The sequence below is a fragment of the Leucoraja erinacea genome, chromosome 11 (assembly GCF_028641065.1).
Source record: "Leucoraja erinacea ecotype New England chromosome 11, Leri_hhj_1, whole genome shotgun sequence".
Taxonomy (NCBI): Eukaryota; Metazoa; Chordata; class Chondrichthyes; order Rajiformes; family Rajidae; genus Leucoraja; species Leucoraja erinaceus.
The window spans coordinates 51825595-51850198 of NC_073387.1; the positions used below are offsets into that span (position 1 = coordinate 51825595).

The 24604-nt window shown below is 39.7% G+C and overlaps 1 protein-coding gene across 9 annotated transcripts in view; it reads right to left on the minus strand.

Moving 5' to 3' along the window:
* Window positions 1-24604, minus strand: part of LOC129701809 (rap guanine nucleotide exchange factor 6-like) — a 286480-nt gene that overhangs the window by 147878 nt on the left and 113998 nt on the right. For all 9 annotated transcript variants that reach the window (XM_055643264.1, XM_055643261.1, XM_055643263.1 and 6 more), the window contains 2 exons: window positions 7706-7781; window positions 3253-3423 (listed from right to left, as the gene is read on the minus strand). In XM_055643264.1, coding sequence (XP_055499239.1) covers window positions 3253-3423; window positions 7706-7781 — 247 coding nt within the window. The remainder of the gene's footprint in view (window positions 1-3252; window positions 3424-7705; window positions 7782-24604) is intronic.

The following is a 24604-nucleotide window of genomic DNA, read 5'->3' on the forward strand; positions in this document are numbered from 1 at the left end:
TGGAAATTGTGTAAGATGTAAAGAACAAAAGAGTACCTCTCTCTTCCCACCCTCCACTCAAATCCTGTGCCAGTCATCTATCCCCTCTTTCTTCCAAAACCTGCTCACCTCTTCCCCACACTCGTATATCTCATTATCTTCCAACTAGGGAATCAGCAAACTAGCCTCCCCCAAGTTCATCGGAAAGAAAAAGTGATCCTAATAGCCTCCAGAGGACACGCTGTAGTGAGGTACCATGGTATTCCTGGATACCATGGTGCTCAGTTGGGTAGCAGTTATAGAGGAAGATAGGCATTGGATCCTGGACGTCTTACAGCCTTCATGTAATCTACCAAGTTACACCTGAACATTCTTCATGAACAGACCTGAAGAGGAGTATCAACCCAAAATGTTACCTATTGAGTTGCTCCAGCACTTTGTGTCTTTCCACCAAAATGACGACCTGCCCCCCTCCTTCCCCAATCTTTGCACATTCCCCAATCCATTCTACTCGTCATTTTAATTTCATGTTTCATATATGTTATGTTTTTTAAGACTGTTGGCACATCAATTTCTCTTCTGGGATAAATAAAGTTCTATCGTATCGTTAGCTACATTCCATTTTGAATCACAAACTATTGTTTAAGTAGGTGTAAGAAGGAACTGCAACTGCTGATATACACTGAAGAGAGACACAAAAAGCTGGAGTAACTCGGCAGGACAGGCAGTGTCACTGGAGTGAAGTAATGGGTGACGTTTCAGGTCTAGAATCTTCTTCAGACTTGGGTCTGAGGAAGGGTCTCAACCTGAAACGTCACCCATTCCTTCTCTCGTGAGATGTTGCCTGCCCGGCTGAGTTAGTTCAGCATTTTGTGTCTATCTTATTGTTTAAGTACTGCTGCTCTACAAATATGCTGCAAAATCTTACAAAGGCTTCCTCAAATTTACCTCAGGCTCTATATCTGAAAAGGGAAATGCCGTTGGGCATGGAACACCATTGCCTGCTAACTTCCCCTTAAATCACATGCCATCCTCATTTGGACATCACCAATCAACAAACATTCTTCAACTTTCCGCCAATAGCATTCTGGGTTTCTTTTTCAATTACAGTAACTGAAATGATTGAGTCAAATGCTGATTTAAAGGAAATATTGAATTACATTAGGCTTGCTATGCATTTTTTATATAATTATGCAAATGTTCAAAAATGTACTTTCCGTCCACAAGTGCTAATCATATCTGAAATAAGAAATTCAGTTTCAAACCTCATTCCAAAAGTTCAGTACACAATCTAGGCCAATAAGTTTGGTTTATAGTCATAGAATCAAACAGCATGGAAACAGGCCCTTCGGTCCAACTTGCCCATGCCAACCAACATGCCCCATCTACACTAGTTCCACCTGCCCACACGGCACTAAATCTATCCTATCCATGTACATGTTCAAATGTCATTTAAACATTATGATATTATCTTGCAGCTTTTAACAGATCAAAGCATCCCGAAATATTTCACTGGACTCTTATTTAAAATAAGCTAACAATGACCAACAAAATAATACTAGGGTGGCAAGGAACACCATCAAAGAGTGGAGTGAAAGGTGGAGAAACGTAGAGGGGATCAGAAAAATAATTTCAGATAAGGATCTGTCAGGTGAAGGCATAGCTGCTGCTTGAGCATTGATTACGTTGAAGATACTCTAAAAACAAAAATTGGAGGGAAATATTTGGAGTATGTTGTTGGACCAAAGGCAAATATAAAATTAAGGGAAGAGGATAAGAATTTTAAAATCAAGGCATTGCTCAACCAGGAAAAAAGTGTCCAACAGGAAGAGGAATGATCAGTGAACCTGATTCAGTACAAGTCAGGACAAGGGTGGTGAATTTATGGATGACCTTAAGCTTACAGAGAGTAGAAAGTCAACACTTACATGAAACAATCCCTCAGTATAGCAGAGATGAAAGTTTCATTGTTTAACTGAAATATCAAGTCAAGACTTCTACCATCAGGTAAATTAGCAATGTATGACAAGTGGGGGGGTCCATGTATTAACTACTTGCTCAGAACAGCTTTACAAATTGGTATAAACATGGACATTGTGGATACAGAAGGTAATATATCTATGCAAATCTTTAAAAAATCTCTGCAATGTACAATAATATCCTGTAATGTACCTCCCTCCCCTGGTATGGTATTTGAAATCTCTGCCAACATTTGAGCTGATCCCCTTTGACAATATAAACGCTCTCCAAGACAGCATTCCTCTTTGCTGTGAAGGTTCAATGGGTTTGGAAAAAGGGGAAACAAACGTATCACAGGTACGTTTACGGAAACCATTGATCTTTGAAAACTGGCAAAAAACAAGCAGTCCAACAAATAAGAGGCTCAAACCATACTGATCTTATCCAGACACGAGAGATTACACATGCTGGAATCTTCAGACTGGGGTAGAATTCCAATCAAAGATGTCACTGGTCCATTTGGTGGGGCAGCGCAGTGCTGCCTTAGAGACCCGGTTCGATCCTGAATATGGGTGCTGTCTGTACGGAGTTTGTATGTTCTCCCCATGACCGTGTGGGTTTACTCCGGGTGCTCCAGTTACCGCCAACATTTCAATAAGATGCAGGTGTGTAGGTTAATTGGCATCAGTAAATTGTTCCTCATGTGTATTTTAGAACTCATGTACTAGTGATTGCTGGTCAGCGCGGACTCAGTATGCCGAAGGACTTGTTTATACGCTATATCTCTAAACTAAATTTCCCTTCACAGATGCTGCCTGGTCCGCTGAATTACTTCAACACTTCTCATCTAGGGTGCTTTATAACACCTTTTTACACTTATTAGTCAGCTAGATTTTCAGGAGGAATTCATGGCAGTGCACTCTATACCTGTAATTTAAGATGGAAAATAGAAAAGTAGAGCCATTGGGTGTTTGTAAATGTGAAAGATTGTTTCAAAAGTGGAAAAGCCCCACTTTAAAGATCAAATGATCTGTGAAATTAGTCATACTGCTAAAGTATCTTTTTGACTTACTGCTGCTTATCTTGATTGGAAAAACAACTGCATTTTTAGTGTCGCAGTCACTGCTTGAAAATGAACACTTAACTTTAACTGTACTTGGTTCAAGAACAATTCTTTAAACAGAAAATAACTTTGCTAATTTACTTTTACAAATTAAAAAATGTGTACTTAGAGTGTTGAATGTTAGTTTTTACACTTAGCTAAAGGTTCATTAAAAATAAGCGTATCTAGTACTTTACAAGAAAGGGCTTTACCATGTGATAAGTGCTGGTCTGCTGGGGTCGTTCAGAATGGTAAGAATCCACATTGTCTATGATTGTTTGTCGCTCTCCTTTCAGGTTGATCTTCCTGAAGCGCCGACGGGACTGCCGGCTTGTAACTTCCCTTTGTAGATTTTTCTCCTCATTCTCACTCAGATTTTCAACCTGAAATACATGTTCAGGATCCTGATTGAACATCCAGTTCTTCCATATCACAGAAAGTCTATGTAATCTTAGGAGACTCATGAGAAACGTGGAATAACATTAAACTGTGCCTGTGCGCATTAGAGAGGGGCTCTTGGAATAGAAACCACATACAAGCACAGCAGCACTCTAACTGAGAAAAATTACGTTTCAATGAGCTGGAGGCCACAACTTCCTTCCTTTCAGGAAACTGTAAATAACGGTTTATCAATGCAAAAATCACATGCTTGTTTTTTGAGTGCTGAACATTTTTTTCTCTTATGAGCTAAATTTCGTCCAATGTAACAAACACATGCAAAATCCTTTTCATTTATCAATCAGTTCTTCAGTTTTCTACCATACAAACTCTAAATTCAACATATTCAGTAGATACAATTGATTTCTTGTTTCGTCGTCTGCATTTGGGTCCTCCAAAGCAAACAAAAACCTTTAAAGGCTGTCTCTTATCATTAATTAAGTAATTTGACCTCACGAGAGCATTTTTTTTTAAACGCTGCGAAAATAATTCACTTGTCACATTCTTAGACTATATGTAAAAATACAAAACATTTGACTGATTTTTCTGTACTGGCTGGTGCATATTTACTTTGTTGAGTTAACGGAACTGATTTTACAGTAATCAGAACATTTCAGAACCACACAAAATATTATTGAAATCTATTTAATTCAATGTCGAAAAATACCTTGTTTAAAAATAAAGGAAAACAGAAATACAGATGATCTTCAACAGAATGTAACCATCAACAAATTTGGTAAATTTTGGACAAAAGTGAAAGTCTTGAAATTAAAGTCAGCTGTTTTATGGTATTTTCACAATTACGCTCTGACATTGAAATCGCAATTCAGCAGCTCAGGCATTTTGCCCTCATTTACACATTAGAAGTTGCGATCACGGTTGTAATATAGCATTGTAAGGCACCGTGCCCGTTGATGTTTTCAACGATGATGATGATACATAGTAAATTCACCATAGAAAGCCACTGGGACCTGCTAACAGAAATGCTCCTTTATGGATTTCAATGGCCAAGAAAACTAATATGGAAGTATTAATTTACATAATTTTAAATACTTTGGTTCTGACTTCACTAAGGCAGACACTAGCAATCTCCCAGAAATACTACGGGACCGAGAATCTAGGGGAGGGAGGAACTGAAGGAAATCCACATTAGTCAGGATATGTTGTTGGGTACACTGTTGGGACTGAAGGTAAATAAATCTCCAGGGCCTGAAGGCCTGCATCCCAGAGTACTCAAGGAGGTCGCCCTAAAAATCGTGCATTGGTGATAATTTTCCAATGTTCCATAGACTCTGGATCAGTTCCTGTGGACTGGAGGGTAACTAATGTAACCCCACTTTTTAAGGAGAGAGTAAACAGGGAATTATAGACCAGTTAGCCTGACATTGGTAGTGGGGAAGATGCTCGAGTCAATTATTAAAGATTTAACAGCAGCGCATTTGGATAGCAGTGACATGATCAGTCAATGTCACCATGGAGTTATGAAGGGAAAATCATGCTTGACTAATCTTCTGGAACTTTCTGAATGGATAAGAGAGAGGCAGTGGATGTGGTGCATTTGAACTATCAAAAAGCCTTTGACATGGTCCCACGCAAGAGATTAGTGTGCAAAATCAGAGCACATGGTATGGGGGCAGGGTTTTGATATGGATAGAGAACATGTTGGTAGACAGGAAGCATAGCGCAGGAATTAAAGAGTCCTTTTCAAAATGGCAGGCAGTGACAAATAGGGTGCCGCAAGGTTCAGTGCTGGGACCCCAGTTATTTACAAAAAATATTAACGATTGAGACAATTGAATTAAATGTGACATCTCCCAGCTTGCTGATGACACAAACCTGGGTGGCAGTGTGAGCTGCGAGGAGGATGCTATGAGGCTGCAGGGTGACTTGGATAGGTTGGGTAAGTGGGCAGATGCATGGCAGATACAGTATAATGTGGATAAATGTGAGGTTATCCACTTTGGTGGCAAGAACAAGGAGGCAGCTTATTAACTGAATGGTGTCAGATTAGAAAAAGTGGAGGTACAACGTGACCTGGGTGTCCTTGTACATCAGTCACTGAAAGTAAGCATGCAGTGAAGAAAGCAAATGGCATGTTGGCCTTCATAGCGAGAGGGTTTGAGTATAGGAGCAAGGAGGTCCTACTGCAGTTGTACAGGGCCCTGGTGAGACCACACCTAGAATATTGTGTGCAGTTTTGGTCTCCTAATTTGAGAAAGGACATTATTGCTATTGAGGGAGTTCAACGTAGGTTAATTCCCGGGATGACAGGATTGACATATGATGAAAGAATGGATCGACTGGGCTTATATTCACTGGAATTCAGATAGAAACATATAATAGAAACATATAATAGAAACATATAATAGAAACATATAAAATTCTTAAGGGATTGGACAGGCAGATGCAGAAAACATTTTCCCAATGTTGGGGGAGTCCAGAACCAGGGGTTATAGTTTAAGAATAAGGGGTAGGCCATTTAGGACTGAGATGATGAAAAACTTTTTCACCCAGAGAGCTGTGAATCTGTGGAATTCTCAGCCACAGAAGGCAGTGGTGGTCAATTCACTGGATGGTTCAAGAGAGAGTTAGATATAGTTCTTAGGGCTAATGGAATCAATGGATATGGGGTAAAAGCAGGAACGGGGCACTGATTTTGAATTATCATATTGAATGGCGGTGCTAGCAGCACCTATTATTTTTCCCAAGTTTCTAATTATTATTTCAGTGGATTTAGATATTTTCTGTATTTCTGTTTCCCTCGATTTTTAAACAAAATATTATTGGACGTTAGATTAACTAGATTTCAATAATTGTTTTGAGCGGTTCTGATCACATTCACTTTTTTGATAGCTTTGAGACAAGATGGGGGATATCCCAGTTCGTGGCCGCACCTCAATATGATGCCACTATGCTGTAGAATGACTAATCAGCATGCAGGACTTAGTTGTAAGAGATGGAGATAGCTGAAAGCCATACGCCATCATTGAGTTATCTCATGAGGAAAGCCCTAGCTTCTCTGAAGGTCAGCAGGGTCAACTCATTGCCGACCACAAAATCTGAGCTATTAAGTAATGCCAAGATCATAACGCAGATCATTATTCAGCTTAAGTACCACTTTCCCTATTACCACATCAAGAGAGTCAAGATTATCTTTTAATGGAATGTAGGCAGAAGGAACCTATTACCTGGTATCTTAGCCAAGGTTTAAAAAATCATGAAATTCACCATTTTAAGTAAAGAAAATAACTATACCCATGATACATTCTAATTTAAATGTGACAAGTTGTATTAATGCCAACAGAAATCAACTCGCCACCAGATCGATTATTTTAATTATTTTAAAGTGGTATGCACTCAACTCCAGTATGGCATCAAGAATATCCTCCCACTAAAGTGGCACAACAAAATAATATATGGAGGTGACAAGATTCATGGGATATTGTGGCAAGATTTTTTTCTCTTCCTAGTTAAATAATGTCAGTAAATTTATTAAATATGTGCACCATTAGTGTTTAAAATGCAGTAGAACAAGAAGTGATTAATATTTGATATTTATATATTAAGTGCAGTCTTTGCCAGAATGTTCTCATTGCAAGAACAAATTAAAAATAAATTGCTCTTTCCCATTGAGCTACCCACGATATCCTCATTCAATTATCCCATCTTTACCTTCTTGACCCCAAATACATTCATCCTTCATGTATAATTTGGTACCATACAACACTTGCTTTATAGAATGTAATATTTGATTCCGTTTGGTCATACTTCAGAAGTTCATAAGTTCTAGGAGCAGAATTAAGCCATTTGGCCCATCAAGTCAGATAATGGTAGGAAATTCTATAGTGAGGGTAATAGACAGGTGCCATAGTCAAAGATCTCAAAGAATATTCTATAAGGGAGCAAAATATAGTACTGGAGTACCTCAGGGGGTCAGGCAGCATCACTGGAGGGAATGGATAGGCCGTGTCACTAGTTGGGACGTTTCTGATTTTGATCATTTCCAACACAAGCAATTCAGGTTACATATAATTATTAAGAATGAAACTTTGTCATAAACATGTCTGATTTCCGTAAGACATGTTATTTGTAACCCGGGAAGAAAGGGGGTTGGTTGTGTACTTGGCCAGTAAAAGCCGTAGTATTTACGTACTTCAAAAACTAACGTATTTTACAAAAGTACAATAAAGTATGAGAAAGAAATTCTGTATTTCTGATGGTTCTTACCACAATCATTTCCGATGTTTCCAAAACAATACATTCACAGCCTCGTCTCAGATTTCCTGCAGACTGCTTGCCAAAACTACATGTTAAAGAAAAGGAAAATGTGGAGATCAAATTCACGAGTAACACAAGTTATTCATGGTCATTACAGGTGTTATTATACAGAAAATAGATAGGGAATGAATTGAGGAATGTAACATGGGCATGGTTATACAATACCATTTTGCATCTATTTAAAAGGCCTAAACTCACTCACAATGACCAATCTGCTAAACCTGTTCTTAATGCAAGTTTCAAGGCCACGAACTTCGTCCTTGGAGTAAACCATAAAAGGACAATCCCAATCGTCAATCCCACTCATGTGTTTTGAGGTTAGATTAAGTCACGCTCCTGTCTTAGTTGGCTATCAAAAATATTTAGATTTAATTATTTTTTGAGTCAAGAGAGTATTTTATTGTCATATGTCCCGAAATGGAACAATGAAATTCTTACTTCATTGTAATAAACAACACAAAGATCAATATATTAAAAAAACACTAAACAATATAGGGCAAATACATAAGTGCAATATAGTACAGATTTGAAAAATTAAAATTAGTTAAACATCAGGAAACATTTAAGATACTCAAAACAATTAATTACATTTAACATGGCTATTTTTAAAAAACTAAAAGGAAATGAATGGAATTATTGAACTTCCCGTAGGTTCCTCGGGTGAATTTCCCGGCAGATATTCTGAGAAACTGGAAGTGTACACACGATGTTCAGTATTGCAGCATATTCAGGATGACAGCAATGAGCAACAAAGCAAAAATTCAGAACGCTACACATGCCTCGTTTGTGCAGGAATCCTGAATGCCTGCAACATTATGAAGTTTAAAACCTGGTGAAATACCAGCTTTTCTTTGCAGGTCCTTCACAAGGGTGAACCATCTGTTAGCATCTGGCATGGATGGTGCATTTTGCTGCGTTCTCAAGACTTGTGCAGACGAACTGGCCAGAGTTTACGCGGTCATCTTTAATCGCTCACTACTACAGTCCGGTGTTCCCTGGCAAGTGATGTGCAAATACGTCCTCGACTTCCTTGTCGGCAGATCTCAATCAGTGCAGATTTACAACAACCACCTCCTGTTTGTTATCCATCAGCACAGGGGCACCGTAGGGCTGAGTTGTCAGAACCATGCACCCTCACTCACTCTCCATGCCCATGACTGTGGAGCCAGACATAACTCCAAGAGGAGGGAGATCAATAATCTGGTTAAGTGGTTCCAGAACAACAATCTTACTCTTACCAATATTAAGGAGCCAATTGGTGACTTCAGAAAGTGAAACCCAAGGGACTATGCACCAATTCCATGGGTGCTGTGGCGGTGGAGAGAGGGAGCAGCATAAAGTTCTTGGGTGTACATATCTCCGATAATCTGTCCTGGACTCAGCACATTACGGCAATCTTAAAAGGAAGCTCACCAACTCTTCTTCCTCAGAGGTTTGTCAAGATACGGCATATCACTAAACGCTCCATCAATCATCTACACTTACTGACAAGCAAACTGACTGATTGCACAACAGCCTTGTTCAGAACTTTGCCCAGTCCTTCCCGAAAACTGACCTTTCCTCTAAGAAAGGGATCTGCAGGAACCCTGCCTCAAGGCAGTTTATGTATAGGATCCACACCACCCTGGCCACACACCGTTTGTGTTGCTACCATGAGGAATGTGGTACAGGAGCCTGAAAAGCTTTACCTCCAGGGTCAAGAACAGCTTCATCCCATCAACTATCAGGTTCTTGGAACACCTTGTACAACCCAACCTCAACCCTATTAAATAGCTACAGACCTTGCTGTTGCTCCACGCACTTTGGTTTTTGCACTATCATGATCTAGATTACTTTGAATAACTGATAATCAATTGTTGTTGTTGTGTCTAATGTACCTGTAAAACTGCAGCAACAGGAATTTCATAATTCTGGTTCATATCTGATGCATATGACAAATAAAAGCTCCAGCAATGTTAGACCAATGTGGTCAATGCTGCTCTGAGGTCAACAAGTGTCAGGTATAATCTCCTGATCTCCAAATGTAACATGTCATAATCCTAACTGATAACTAAGAGAAATACCCATCAGCGAGACCTTCCTTGTGTGAAATAAAGACAACTCTTTAAATGCAATTTATTTTGTGACCTCAGGCCATTCTAAATCTCGACAGCTAATGAAACGCTTTTAATGTGTTGTCATTGTTGTAATGCAAGTATAAGCTAGTTATCAGGGTGCAAATTATTTCAGATCTGGTAGTGAGACGGGATTAATTAATGATCTAACAGTAAAGAACGATCTCTGAGGAAAGATAGTAGTTACGGTAGAATTTCATATAGAGTTTAAGGGTAAAAAAAGTATGAAACGGGTTTTCTAAGCTGAAATAAACGCAATTTAAAATGCTGAAAGGAGAACGGTCTGAAATAGAATGGAAAAATGGATGGAGGGAAAGATGGTAGATCACAAGCAACAGGCATTTAAGGAGATATTTCACAGCAAGAAGCATTATTCATATCTAACCAAGGACAGTACCAAACTGAAAGAAAATCTATAAGTTTCAAACTTAATGGTAGAAAACTAGAAGACTGAAATTTCTAAAACCAGCCTAAAAGGTGGCTATACCTTGAATAAAAGGTGGCTATTATAGTTTATAAATTCAATTAACAAATAATCTATGTATGACTATGTAATATAAAAACAGACGAGAGGTTCTGCAGGTTAGCACCAATACCTTGATTAGTGTCCATGAAATGATCCCAAGAACGAGAGTGCGATAGAGAGAAAAGCGGGTTTCTGACGGTGCTGCTCTTTCTGTTGGGTGCCTGGCATGAATTCCCACATTCTCTGTTACTGAATGCTAGGAATCTTGCACAAATCCAATAATGAATCGTTCCATGACATAGTGGAGAAGCTGCCTGCGAGGGCCATTGTTGGGCAGGCTGGGATCTCTTCTGGGGTAGGGGTGACCTGTACAAAAGGGATGGGTTACACCTTAACTGGAGGGGGACCGACATTCTGGCAGGCAGGTTTGCTAGGGCTACACGTGCGGGATTAAACTAAATAGTGGGGAGAAGGGATTGACAAATTGTGAGTATAAGGATGGAGTTGAAGGGGAAGTGACTACAGGAAAAATTACAAAAGATTCCCGAATTAATGGGAAGTAAAGCTTGAGAAGGGACAACAGAGTAAGGTCAGGGCCAATTGCGAGGGGGTGTGAGGGGGGAAGTGAATACGGAGGTCAAAGTGCTGTATATGAATGCGCGAAGAATAAGGAATAAAGTGGACGAGCTTGAGGCTCAGTTAGAAACTGGCAAGTATGATGTTGCGTGAATTACTGAGACATGACTGCAAGAGGGCCAGGGCTGGGAACTGAATATTCAAGGATATACCTCCTATCAAAAAGACTGACAGGTGGGCAGAGGGGGTGGGGCTGCTCTGTTGATGAGGAATGAAATTCAGTCCCTTGCAAGGGGTATCATTGAAACAGGAGATGTGGAGTCAGTATGGATAGAACTAAGGAATTGTAAGGGTAAAAAGACCCTAATCTACAGGCCTTCAAACAGTAGCCTGGACATAGGGCGCAAGTTGAATCAGGAGTTAAAATTGGCATGTAGCAAAAATAACGTTATGGGAGATTTCAACATGCAGGTAGACTGGGAAAATCAGGTTGGTACTGGACCCCAAGAAAGGGACTTTGTAGAGTGCCTTTGTGATGGATTCTTAGAACAGCTTGTATTGGAGCCTACCAGGGAGAAAGCAGTTCTGGATTTAGTGTTATGTAACGAACCGGATTTGATAAAGGACTTCGAGGTTAATGAGCCATTAGGAGGTAGTGACCATAACATGGTCAGGTTTAATCTACAATTGGAGAGGGAGAAGGGTAGATCGGTGGTGGCAGTGTTACAGTCGAATAAAGGGGACTATGGGGCCATGAGGGAGGAGCTGGCCAAAGTTGACTGAAAAGATACACTAGCAGGGGTGACAGTGGAACAAAAATGGCAGGTATTTCTAGGAATAATACAGAAGGTGCAGGATCAGTTCATTCCTAGGAGGAAGAAAGATTCCAAGAGGAGTAAGGGGCGACCATGGCTGACAAGGGATGTCAGAGACAGTATAAAAATTAAAGCGAAGAAGTACAACGTAGCAAAGATGAGCGGGAAGCAAGAGGATTGGGTAATGTTTAAAGAACAACAGAAGCTAACTAAAAAGACAATACGGGGAGAAAAGATGAGGTACGAAGGTAAGCTAGCCAAGAATATAAAGGAGGATAGTAAAAGCTTCTTTAGGCATGTGAAGAGGAAAAAATTAGTAAAGTCCAAAGTTGGACCCTTGAAGACTGAAAAAGGTGAATTAATTATGGGGAACAAGAAAATGGCAGATGAGTTGAACAGGTACTTTGGATTTGTCTTCACTAAGGAGGACACAAACAATCATCATGATATAGTAGTGACCAGAGGATCTGGGGTGACAGAAGAACTGAATGAAATGCACATTAGGCAGGAAATGGTGTTGAATAGACTGATGGGACTGAAGGCTGATAAATCCCCAGGGCCTGATGGTCTGCATCCCAGGATACTTAAGGAAGTAGCTCTAGAAATCATGGATGCATTGGTGATAATTTTCCAATGTTCTATAGACTCAGGATCAGTTCCTGTGGATTGGAGGGTAGCTAATGTTATCCCACTTTTTACGAAAGGCGGGAGAGAGAAAACAGGGAATTATAGACCAGTTAGCCTGACATCGGTGGTGGGGAAGATGCTGGAGTCAATTATAAAAGATGAAATAGCCGCACATTTGGATAGCAGTAACAGGATCGGTCCGAGTCAGCATGGATTTACTAAGGGGAAATCATGCTTGACCAATCTTCTGGAATTTATTGAAGATGTAACTAGGAAAATGGACAAGGGAGAGCCAGTGGATGTATTGTACCTGGACTTTCAGAAAGCATTTGATAAGGTTTGGCCAAGATTGACTGGCAATTAATTCTAAAAGGGTTGACGGTGGATATGCAATGGAAGACATTTAAAGACTGCATGGATAAACTACAAAAATTGTTCATCCCAGTTTGGCAAAAGAATAAATCAGGGAAGGTAGTACATCCGTGGATAACAAGGGAAATCAGGGATAGTATCAAAGCGAAGGATGATGCGTACAAATTAGCCAGAAAAAGCAGCATACCGGAGGACTGGGAGAAATTCAGAGACCAGCAGAGGAGAACGAAGGGCTTAATTAGGAAAGGAAAATAGATTATGAAAGAAAACTGGCAGGGAACATAAAAACTGACTGCAAAAGTTTTTGTAGATATGTGAAAAGAAAGAGATTAGTTAAAACAAATGTAGGTCCCTTGCAGTCAGAAACAGGTGAGTTGATCATGGGGACAAGGATATGGCGGACCAATTGAATAACTACTTTGGTTCCGTCTTCACTAAGGAAGACATAAATAATTTGCCAGAAATAGCAGGGGACCGCAGGTCAAAGGAGTTGGAGGAATTGAGTGAAATCCAGGTTAGCCGGGAAGTACTGTTGGGTAAATTGAATGGATTAAAGGCCGATAAATCCCCAGGGCCAGATAGGCTGCATCCCAGAGTACTTAAGGAAGTAGCTCCAGAAATAGTGGATGCACTGGTAATAATCTTTCAAAACTCTTTAGATTCTGGAGTAGTTCCTGAGGATTGGCGGGTAGCAAACGTAACCCCACTTTTTAAGAAGGGAGGGAGAGAGAAAATGGGGAATTACAGACCAGTTAGTCTAACATCGGTAGTGGGGAAACTGCTAGAGTCAGTTATTAAAGATGGGATAGCAGCACATTTGGAAAGTGGTGAAATCATTGGACAAAGTCAGCATGGATTTACGAAAGGTAAATCATGTCTGACGAATCTTATAGAATTTTTCGAGGATGTAACTAGTAGCGTGGATAGGGGAGAACCAGTGGATGTGGTGTATTTGGACTTCCAGAAGGCTTTTGACAAGGTCCCACATAAGAGATTAGTATACAAACTTAAAGCACACTGCATTGGGGGTTCAGTATTGATGTGGATAGAGAACTGGCTGGCAAACAGGAAGCAAAGAGTAGGAGTAAACGGGTCCTTTTCACAATGGCAGGCAGTGACTAGTGGGGTACCGCAAGGCTCAGTGCTGGGACCCCAGCTATTTACAATATATATTAATGATCTGGATGAGGGAATTGAAGGCAATATCTCCAAGTTTGCGGATGACATTAAGCTGGGGGGCAGTGTTAGCTGTGAGGAGGATGCTAGGAGACTGCAAGGTGACTTGGATAGGCTGGGTGAGTGGGCAAATGTTTGGCGGATGCAGTATAATGTGGATAAATGTGAGGTTATCCATTTTGGTGGCAAAAACGGGAAAGCAGACTATTATCTAAATGGTGGCCGATTGGGAAAGGGGGAGATGCAGCGAGACCTGGGTGTCATGGTACACCAGTCATTGAAGGTAGGCATGCAGGTGCAGCAGGCAGTAAAGAAAGCGAATGGTGTGTTAGCTTTCATTGCAAAAGGATTTGAGTATAGGAGCAGGGAGGTTCTACTGCAGTTGTACAGGGTCTTGGTGAGACCACACCTGGAGTATTGCGTACAGTTTTGGTCTCCAAATCTGAGGAAGGACATTATTGCCATAGAGGGAGTGCAGAGAAGGTTCACCAGACTGATTCCTGGGATGTCAGGACTGTCTTATGAAGAAAGACTGGATAGACTTGGTTTATACTATCTAGAATTTAGGAGATTGAGAGGGGATCTTATAGAAACTTACAAAATTCATAAAAATAATGGAGGCTTGGTTTTACCTAACTTTTTGTTTTATTTCTGGGCAGTTAATATTAAAAATATGAACTTCTGGTTGGGAGAAATAGACCAGCAACCAGACTGGTTAAAAATGGAAAAGGAAGATTGTATGCCTTATGATATTGGTTCGATATTATTTGCTACGTCTAAATTAAACAAGAAAATTTACAGGGAAAACCCTATAATATTTAGTGCTATAAAAATTTGGAAACAATTAAAAAAGACATTAAAATTAGATAACATCTCTTTTTCTTCCAATTGTGAATAATTCATTGTTTAAGCCTTCATGTTTAGACGGGGGTTTTACACAATGGAAGAATTATGGAATTAAAAATATGGGACACCTTTACAAGGAAGGCTCTTTTTTGACATTTCAGGAGTTGCAACAGATTTATGGACTTCGAGGAAATGATTATTTCAGATATCTTCAACTTAAGAGATTATGTTAAATCGAATTCTAAAAATTTTCGAAATAGAAACCCAGAGATTCTTGATGAATGTTGGAATAAGCATCCTAATACAGAAAAATTAATATCTTATATATATATCTTATTAGACAGTGACATTCCTTTGACGGACTTACACAGACAAGCATGGGAAAAAGAATTAAATCAGGTAATAACGAAAGACACTTGGGAAGAAAGTTTACAACACATACATCAGTGTTCACTAAACGCAAGACATTCTCTAATACAATTTAAAGTAATACATAGGTTACATTACGCCAAAACAAAATTACATAAAATTTTTCAACATATCTCACCTATATGTGATAAATGTCAACAATTAGAAGCTACGTTATCGCACATGTTTACAAACTGTACAAAAATTAAAAAATTTTGGGTAAATATTTTTAGTATAATATCCAAAGTAACCAAAACACAACTGGAACCAAACTCAAAATTAATAATACTCGGAATATTAGAATTAAATCAAACACTTAGAATAACACAAAGAAACTTTATCGATTACAGTTTAATAACAGGAAAAAAATTAATCCTAAAATTTTGGAAAGGCCCTACGGCCCCCACAATCAAAATGTGGATTATAGAAATGACGGAGACCTTAAACGTGGAAAGAATTAGACTTTCCCTGTTGGACAAACAGGAATTATTCGTTGGAACATGGTCTCCTTTTATCGATTACTTAAAGGGTCAGAATAGTTCAGCACAGGAACCTGACTAGCACCCGGACTAAAGATTGGATGAAATGCTATACTTCGAAATGTACGAACATATCTCGAATGATGTTTTTAAACTCTAACAAATTTTTCCATTCTTCTTTAATTACCTCTTTCACTCCTCTTTCTTTTTTTATTTTTTTTATTTTAGCTTTCTTTTTCCTTCTTCCCTCTCTCTATTTCATCTATCCCTTTAGCTCTATCTAGTTATAAAAAAAAAACGAAGAAAAATGCAAAAAGTATTGGAGACAATGTAATTATAACTGACAATATTATCATTTTAAAAATGTAAGACATTAATGATGTAATAGATTATGTACCTATCTCCAATAATAAAAAAATAAAAAAAATAAAAAAATTAAAAAATAAAAAATAAAAAATAAAAATAAAAATTCTTAAGGGGTTGGACAGGCTAGATGCAGGAAGATTGTTCCCGATGTTGGGGAAGTCCAGGACAAGGGGTCACAGCTTAAGGATAAGGGGGAAATCCTTTAAAACCGAGATGAGAAGAACTTTTTTCACATAGAGAGTGGTGAATCTCTGGAACTCTCTGCCGCAGAGGGCAGTTGAGGCCAGTTCATTGGCTATATTTAAGAGGGAGTTAGATGTGGCCCTTCTGGCTAAGGGGATCAGGGGGTATGGAGAGAAGGCAGGTACGGGATACTGAGTTGGATGATCAGCCATGATCATATTGAATGGCGGTGCAGGCTCGAAGGGCCGAATGGCCTACTCCTGCACCTAATTTCTATGTTTCTATGTAGTGTACCTGGACTTTCAGAAAACATTTGATAAAGTCCCACATAGGAGGGCAAAATTAGGGCACATGGTATTGGGGGTAGAGTGCTGACATGGATAGAAAATTGATTGGCAGACAGGAAACAAAGAGTAGGGATTAACGGGTCCCTTTCAGAATGGCAGGCAGTGACTAGTGGGTTTCCGCAAGGCTCGGTGCTGGGACCGCAGCTATTTACAATATACATCAATGATTTGGATGAAGGGATTCAAAGTAACATTAGCAAATTTGCAGATGACACAAAGCTGGGTGGCAGTGTGTCCCTGTGAGGAAGATGTTATGAGAATGCAGGGTGACTTGGATAGGTTGGGGGAATGAGCAGATGCATGGCAGATGAAGTTTAATGCGGATAAATGTGAGGTTATCCACTTTGGTAGCAAAAACAGGAAGGCAGATTACTATCTAAATGGTGTCAAGTTGGGAAAAGGGGAAGTACAATGGGATCTGGGGGTCCTTGTTCATCAGTCTATGAAAGTAAGCATGCAGGTACAGCAGGCAGTGAAGAAAGTGAATGGCATGTTGGCCTTTAAAACAAGAGGAATCGAATATAGGAGCAAAGAGGTCCTTCTGCAGTTGTACAGAGCCCTAGTGAGACCACACCTGGAGTATTGTGTGCAGTTTTGGTCCCCTAATTTGAGGAAGGACATTCTTGCTATTGAGGGAGTGCAGCGTAGGTTTACAAGGTTAATTCCTGGGATGTTGGGACTGTCATATGCTGAGAGAATGGAGCGGCTGGGCTTGTACACTCTGGAGTTTAGAAGGATGAGAGGGTATCTCATTGAAACATATAAGATTGTTAAGGGTTTGGACACGCTAGAGCAGGAAACATGTTCCTGATGTTGGGGAAGTCCAGAACCAGGAGCCACAGTTTAAGAATAAGGAGTAAGCCATTTAGAACGGAGACGAGAAAACACTCTTTCTCACAGAGAGTTGTGAGTCTGTGGAATTCTCTGCCTCAGAGGGCGGTGGAGGCAGGTTCTCTGGATGCTTTCAAGAGAGAGCTAGATAGGGCTCTTAAAAATAGCAGTGTCAGGGGATATGGGGAGAAGGCAGGAACGGGTGGGGGGGGGGGGGGGGGGGTACTGATTGGGGATAATCAGCCATGATCACATTAAATGGTGGTGCTGGCTCGAAGGACCGAATGGCCTACTCCTACACCTATTGTCTATTAGTTAGTAGCACAACCACACAGCGACATGTAGGGTTCAGAGCTGCACAGTAAATGTGGGCCATTGTTGGGAACTGGCAGTATATGCTACATATGCTGACACACTACTTCATACGCTGACACACTGCCCAAGTCCTCGTCTTTCTCATCACCTCTTCATCATGAGCATGTTAGAAGCTCCTCTCATCTCCGTATAATCATATTTTTGCAATACTGCAAAAAAAGCAGCAAAGAGATGGCGACAAACTCTCATGCTAAAAATGTGTGGAAATGTGCTGAGGTATTAGCAATATATCTGCCAATTATCAGTTAGTGCATGCTTTACCAACCCTCCATCAAAGTTTCTTGGAATTAAATATTAACCTTGATGCTGCTGCAAGCAACTAGGGAGAAATATCACAAGATGAAATGTTTTCATGCGCTTTGAATATTTTCATTCATTAATTATAAAATACAATGGTAGAGTTCAGCAGAGGCAGTGGTGGTAATGGAAGATTCAGTCAAAAAAAAAAATCAGATAATGTAAAAAATCTGTTTACTTTCCAATAGGCATAATAAGGCAGTGATAATGGAACCATCAACTGAGGTGTTTTCAAGTCATATGAAATTGCCCAAATTACACAATCAAAGCCATCAAACCTTGCAGAGAAAATCTACTAATTCCAGCAGCAGGATTTAAAAAAAGTGAAGATGCATAAATTTTAAACAAGAGAAAATATGTCAATTGTGTCAAATATTATAATGTGATAAGCCCCCACTTAAGAGTAGTGTGTGCAGTCCTAGTCGCCCCATTACAGGAAGGATGTGGAGGCTTTGGAAAGGGTGCAGAGAGGGCTTACGATTATGATGGATGGATTAAGAGGTATTTGCTACAAAGACAGGTTGGACAGACATGAAAATATCAAATACTGGAGATGTAGCTTTAAGGTGAGAAAGGAAAAGTTTAAAGATGTACTGGGCAAGTTTATTTTATACACAGACTTTTAGATAGGTTAAGAGATTTTTGGATAGGCACATGGAAATGAAGGGTATCGAGCGATATGGACTATGTGCAGGCAGCTGAAAGTCTTGGCATCAAACTCATGGTGGGCTGAAGGGCCTTTTCCTGTGTTGCACTGTTCTGTGCGCAAACAAAGGTATATGAAAAGTGACAAGGTTATTGATTGCACACACACTTAAAGCCACCACAGAAAGAACTAATCAATCTTTCCAAGATCTCTAAAGTCAATAAGTATTCCTTCTTTATTCCAACTCCTGTTGAAATTAGACTCTCTGAGACTGTGTTATCGTACATTGTAATTGGGAAGCAAGCAAGCAAGAGCAAACTAAGGCAAGAAAACAAGGATGCAGAATAATATTCCTAACCTTTTCCTCAAAAGAACACCATATTAGCACTGAAAATTATTTTGAGACCCCAATGTTATATAGAACATGTAGTTAATTAGTCTTAAATTTCCATTAAACACCAGTTTCTAATTTTTACACTGTCATTAAACAGGTTTGTTAAAAAAAATTGAAAAGCTAACAGCCATTATGCTCCAACAGTAGTAAAGGGCCTGTCCCACAGGCGATTTTTTAGGCGACTGCCGGCGACTGTCATAGTCGTAAGCAGGTCACCGGAAAACCAGCGACTGGACCACACTACGACAAGCTACAAAAACCTGCCAACTAGTCGATGTCAAGCTGCGGCAAGCTACTGACAATCGCCGGCCTAATCGTCGCAACTTAGGACATCCACCTACAACCACACAGGTGACAACCTACAATAACCGGTCAACCTACCTCCACCTGTGACAAACTACGGCCCTGTCGGCGACAACTGAAGACAATGCCTGTCGCTACTTGACTTCTCTTGACGCCGGTACCTGTCACCGATTGACGTAGGTTGTCGCCAATGGAATTCACCGAAGTCAGCACCGGCGACAACCTACGTCACCAGGCGACAACCTACGACAGCACCTACTTCAGGAGAAGTCAAGCTACGCTCATTGGCGTCACATCCACTCGCCAACTGTCGCCGAAAATTTTTGAACATTTTGAAAATCCAGCGACGACCAGAAAGAGGCTACGATTCTTTGGGCGACTTGGAGACTACTCACGACCATAAAGGTGACCATGTGGCGACAGCCTAGTCACCTAAAAAAATTGCCTAAGTGGGACAGGCCCTTTATTCAGTTAACCTACGAAGTGTCATTGCAACCTCATTCCTTTATATTTATGGCCCCAAATTGGACTATGTCCAATAGGGATAGCTCATCTAAAATAAGACAAAACTACTTGCATTCATTGAAGTACCATAATATTTAATCGCTCTGGAATATCTTATATTATTCTATATTAAAAGCATGAACTAAATGTAAATAATTGTCAATCTGTTGTTCAGATTATCCAAATCTATCCCATATAATGAAGTAGCATTTAACTCCAGTGAATTAACATATTACAATTATCTCTAACAATGCATCACACTCAATCTTCAGATTTGGAAATGGGGCTGGTCTCAACCAAAGCCAACATCTGGAATATCATATTACAAATATGAATTGTTTAAAAACATGCAAGTGCAATACATTAAAGATTTCACAGTTGTTTAGCACCAAATTGAAATAAAATTATTAAATTAATGCGTTTGTACCTTCATAATTTAACACCGGAATAATGACGTTGTACAAATTTCATAAAAGACAAATCAAATTGGACTAATTTGTGACGGGAACATGGAACCCACCATCATGTCACATGGCTGAAGCACAGAGCATGAACAGCACTGAAAGGAAATCCAGATAAGCACGTGAGAATTAATGTATGAATTACAAGCCGGAATGTGGCCTCATCAGCCTGCTCTGACATTCAATAGGATCATGGCTTATCTAACTAACATCAACTCTGCTTTCCAGTCATCCCTAGGCATTGCACAACCCCTCATTAAAAAAATATCTCTCATTTTATAACATCTAAATACTCTGCTTCCACATTCCTTCAAGGAAGAGAGTTCCAAAGACTAAGAAACCTAAAAAAAAAATAAATTAGACCCAATTTCTGTCTTCAATTTGCGACCCTTTCTTTTTAAATAGCTCTCATTTCTAGATGCTCGCACAGAGAAACATCCTCTTCATCTCCATTCCATCAAGACCCAAAGGAACTTGTATGTTTCAATTAAGTCCTCGTTGAATGCAAACTTATATTGCCCAATCTTGCCACAAGACAACCTGCCTATTCCAGATATTGTTCAGGAATGCATTGAAAACATTGATAGAATGAGACGAAGTAAACAGTAGGTGAAAGCTCGTATCGAGCATAATTTTTAATTAAAACAAAGGGACATTAAAAGTACAGACTTGCATTGAGATACAAGTAGTCTACATAAAATGAGCATCTCAAAGAATGCTTAACCTGAACACAGAACCTTTGGAGCGGTACAGTGGTGCAGCAGAAAAGCTGCTGCCTCACAGCGCCAGAGACCCGGGTTTGATCCTGACCACAGATGCTGCTTGTGCAAAGTCTTTCCACCCATTAGCTCTAAACTAAACTAATGGAGAGGAATACACATCATTAGATTGAGAGCCAAATTGGAAACAAGATAGATTTCAATTTTTCAGGTATGAAAATTCAAAACCCTGTTCGATAATAATTTGAATTTAGATTTATAAATTATATCATATGCTTGTGGAATGCCAAAACTTAGGGTCATAAAAAGATATCCACACTTATAAATCCACAAATGAAAAGGTAGGATAAGTGTCCTTACCCTAAAAATTGCTGAGAATGTGGAATATGCTTCCACAAAGCCCTTTAGTGTAAAACACAGGAATCACTTAGAACTAAATAGAGGAAAAATGGAGCCTAAAAATGGGATTGACCAGTTCGGGAGTATGTTTTTTTCCTGTACTGTAAATTCTCTGTAATGTAAACATCTATACTAATGTTTATATTCAGTACTAGACTAAGTGGGACCCGTTGGGTCCCAGCATCACACGGGAAGGCTGGTCACCAACGCAATATTCCACCTCTCCACCAATTCCAATATTGCTCGCCAGTGGGGGGGGGGGGCTTTCTGTTGCGCTAGTATGGATGTTGCGGGCCAACGGTAAAGGTTTCCAGAGGGCTAGTATAGACATTGTGGGCCGAATGGATTCTTGGGATGGCAGCCAACGGTTGCAACGATTTTAAAAGCCAAGCCAAGGCAAACAATTTTGCTGCAGCCACCCAACAACCAAAATTCATTTTGTGAACACAAACTTTTTAAAAAGGCGAGGCAAACAATTGGGCAACAGCCACCCGACAACCAAAATTCATTTTGTGAACACAAACATTTTTAAAAGGCGAGGCAAACAATTGGGAAGCAGCCACCCGACAACCAAAACTCATTTTGTTAACAAACTTGTTAAAAAGGCAAGGCAACCAATTGGGCAGCAGCCACTCAACAACCAAAATTCATTTTGTGAACACAAACTTGTTAAAAAAGGCGAGGCAAACAATTGGGTAGCAGCCACCTTACAGCCGCATCGAGGGGACTCACCGTGGAGTAGACGTGCGTTCAGTGTTATTCGCAGCTAAAGCCGTGACCCTCACGCTTCCTGGGTCTGGCAGAGATTGAGTGAGGGACTACACTTCCGGGTTTTATAGTCCTTCTCCCCTGCCGCCAGCGGGGGCAGCAGAGAGAATGGGGATTTTAAAAAAAACATTAATATCTCTCTGATTTTTCATGGATGGGAAGAATCCTCTGGTCCCGGAAGGCGTTGGGGGGGGCTCTGAGGTGGCCAAAAATAACGGCAGTAGGTGGTGGCGTTCTCTCGGAAATCACACCACAGCGAGCCAAAAGCGGTCAAGATCAAACTTTTAGTAATATAGATGACACTGCATTTTATCCTACAGGCTTCTTTGCATATTTCACTCATCCTTATTTAATTTGTTAGTGTCATCAGCTTCTTGATAATCCTGCCGCATTATACTTTGGGTCACAGAACATTCAGAATAACTTTCAATTCATTATGATAAATAACAAGCTTGGTTAGGCTCAACACACTACAACACCACAATGGAGGATTCAAAATGAACAGCACATTTTGATACTTTTCCTTCACTAAAGTTCAAAATCATGGAAACCATTTTTGCAAGAGCTTATCGACCATTTACTGTAGTGCTTTATCATTAGAAATATATTTAATTACAAAATGGGAATGGAGCTTTTCAGAAGAAACGGGAAGAAATTGTTGATGCAAAAGAGAGAGAAAAATTGTGGCATAAGATGCTCCAGTGATCATGTTGATTCATCCTCAGTCAACCTTAGTTCCTTTGTGTGTTCTTTCTGCAAAAGAAGTTGATTATTTTTTTATAAAAAGCAAAACCATGCAATGCAGGAATGCAAGTATAATTATTATTTTGAAATATACTTATTTTGTGGCTACATCCATCAAATATCAATACTTCAAGAAAAAAGGGAAAGGTCAATTTGAACATAATGGTCAAAGAAAATGAGGCGAAGGAAATAGTTATGGTGAACAAGGAAATGGGAGAGGAATTGCAGACATTCCTCATCAGTCTTAATGGCTAAAAATGCTGCAAATTCACCCATCACTAGAAAATACAGACAAGGAATACAACTGTTGGAGAATGTGAATTAGACAAATTAATAATATTTAAGGCCGATAAGCTGCCTGGAACTGATAGTTTTGCAGCCAAGATCCTAAACTGAATGGCTAAAGAGATGGCATATGCATTAGTTATAATCTTTCAAAACTCCCTACATGTTGGAGAGGTACTGAAGGATAGGAAAACTGCCTAATTGCCAAAAATCTAGAATCAAATTTAAGGGTGCAGTAGCAGTGTTTATGAGATATATTAATGATTGAGAGGAAGGATGCCAAATTTGCCAGTGATACAAAAATGGGGCAAAAGGGAAGCCTTTTGATGATACAGTCTACAATGAGATGGTTAAATGAATTGGTAAAATATTGGCAAATGGAGCATAACGAGAGAAAATAGTTATTTTCATTGGAAGCAAGAATAAAACAAATTACTTTTCAAATAGAGAAAGACTGCAGGAAGCAGTAGCAAAAAGGACCTGATGGTCGTACATGAAGCACAAAGGAAACACACGGGTGTAGTTGCCAACCAGGAATGTGAATGCAAAGCTGGTTTTATGTCAGCTGATTGGAGTATAAAAGTAAGGACATCTTTCTGCAATTTACAGGACACCATCAAGATTATATCTAGAGTTGTGCACAGTTACGGTCTTGCTGCTCTTTCGAGGCAGTTCGGAGCAATCTCCCTAGGATGATCCCCACCATAGATGGAATACCTTGCAAGAAAAGAGTTGATTCTGTACACATTGACATTAAGAGGGAGAGGTGGCCTTATTGAAACATGTAATATTCCAAAAGGATTTACAGGGTAGATGCCTTAACATATTTTCCCCTCTTGGGAGAAAATAGGACCAGAGGGAATAGTCTCAGCATGAGTGGGTGTCCTTTCAAAGATGAACAGTTTATGTTCTCAAAAGGTTCAGAATATTTGGAATTCCTTGCCCCTGAAGGATGTAGGGTCTGAATCCATGAATATAATCAAAGTAGAGATAGATTTTTAAATCATTAGGGAAATAGTGTTGTGAAGACATGAGGGCAAAGTGGACCAACAAAAAGTTGAACCTACTGTGGTATTATTGAATAGTGAGATTAAACGAGTACTTACCAGTACGAGGTTTGATCTGTATTTTATGAGGAGTTACGATGAGGGATTACGTGAAGAACCCACCCAGCGCGCAGGCGCGGCATATTTCCAAGCAGCGGTGTGGAATCACAGGTAGACACAATATTGAAGTAAAGATAGTAAAGATTAATGAGACATCAGCCCGAGTTTGATCTATACAATGAGGGTGGGAGCGGAGGGCACGTAATCCCTCATCGTAACTCCTCATAAAATACAGATCAAA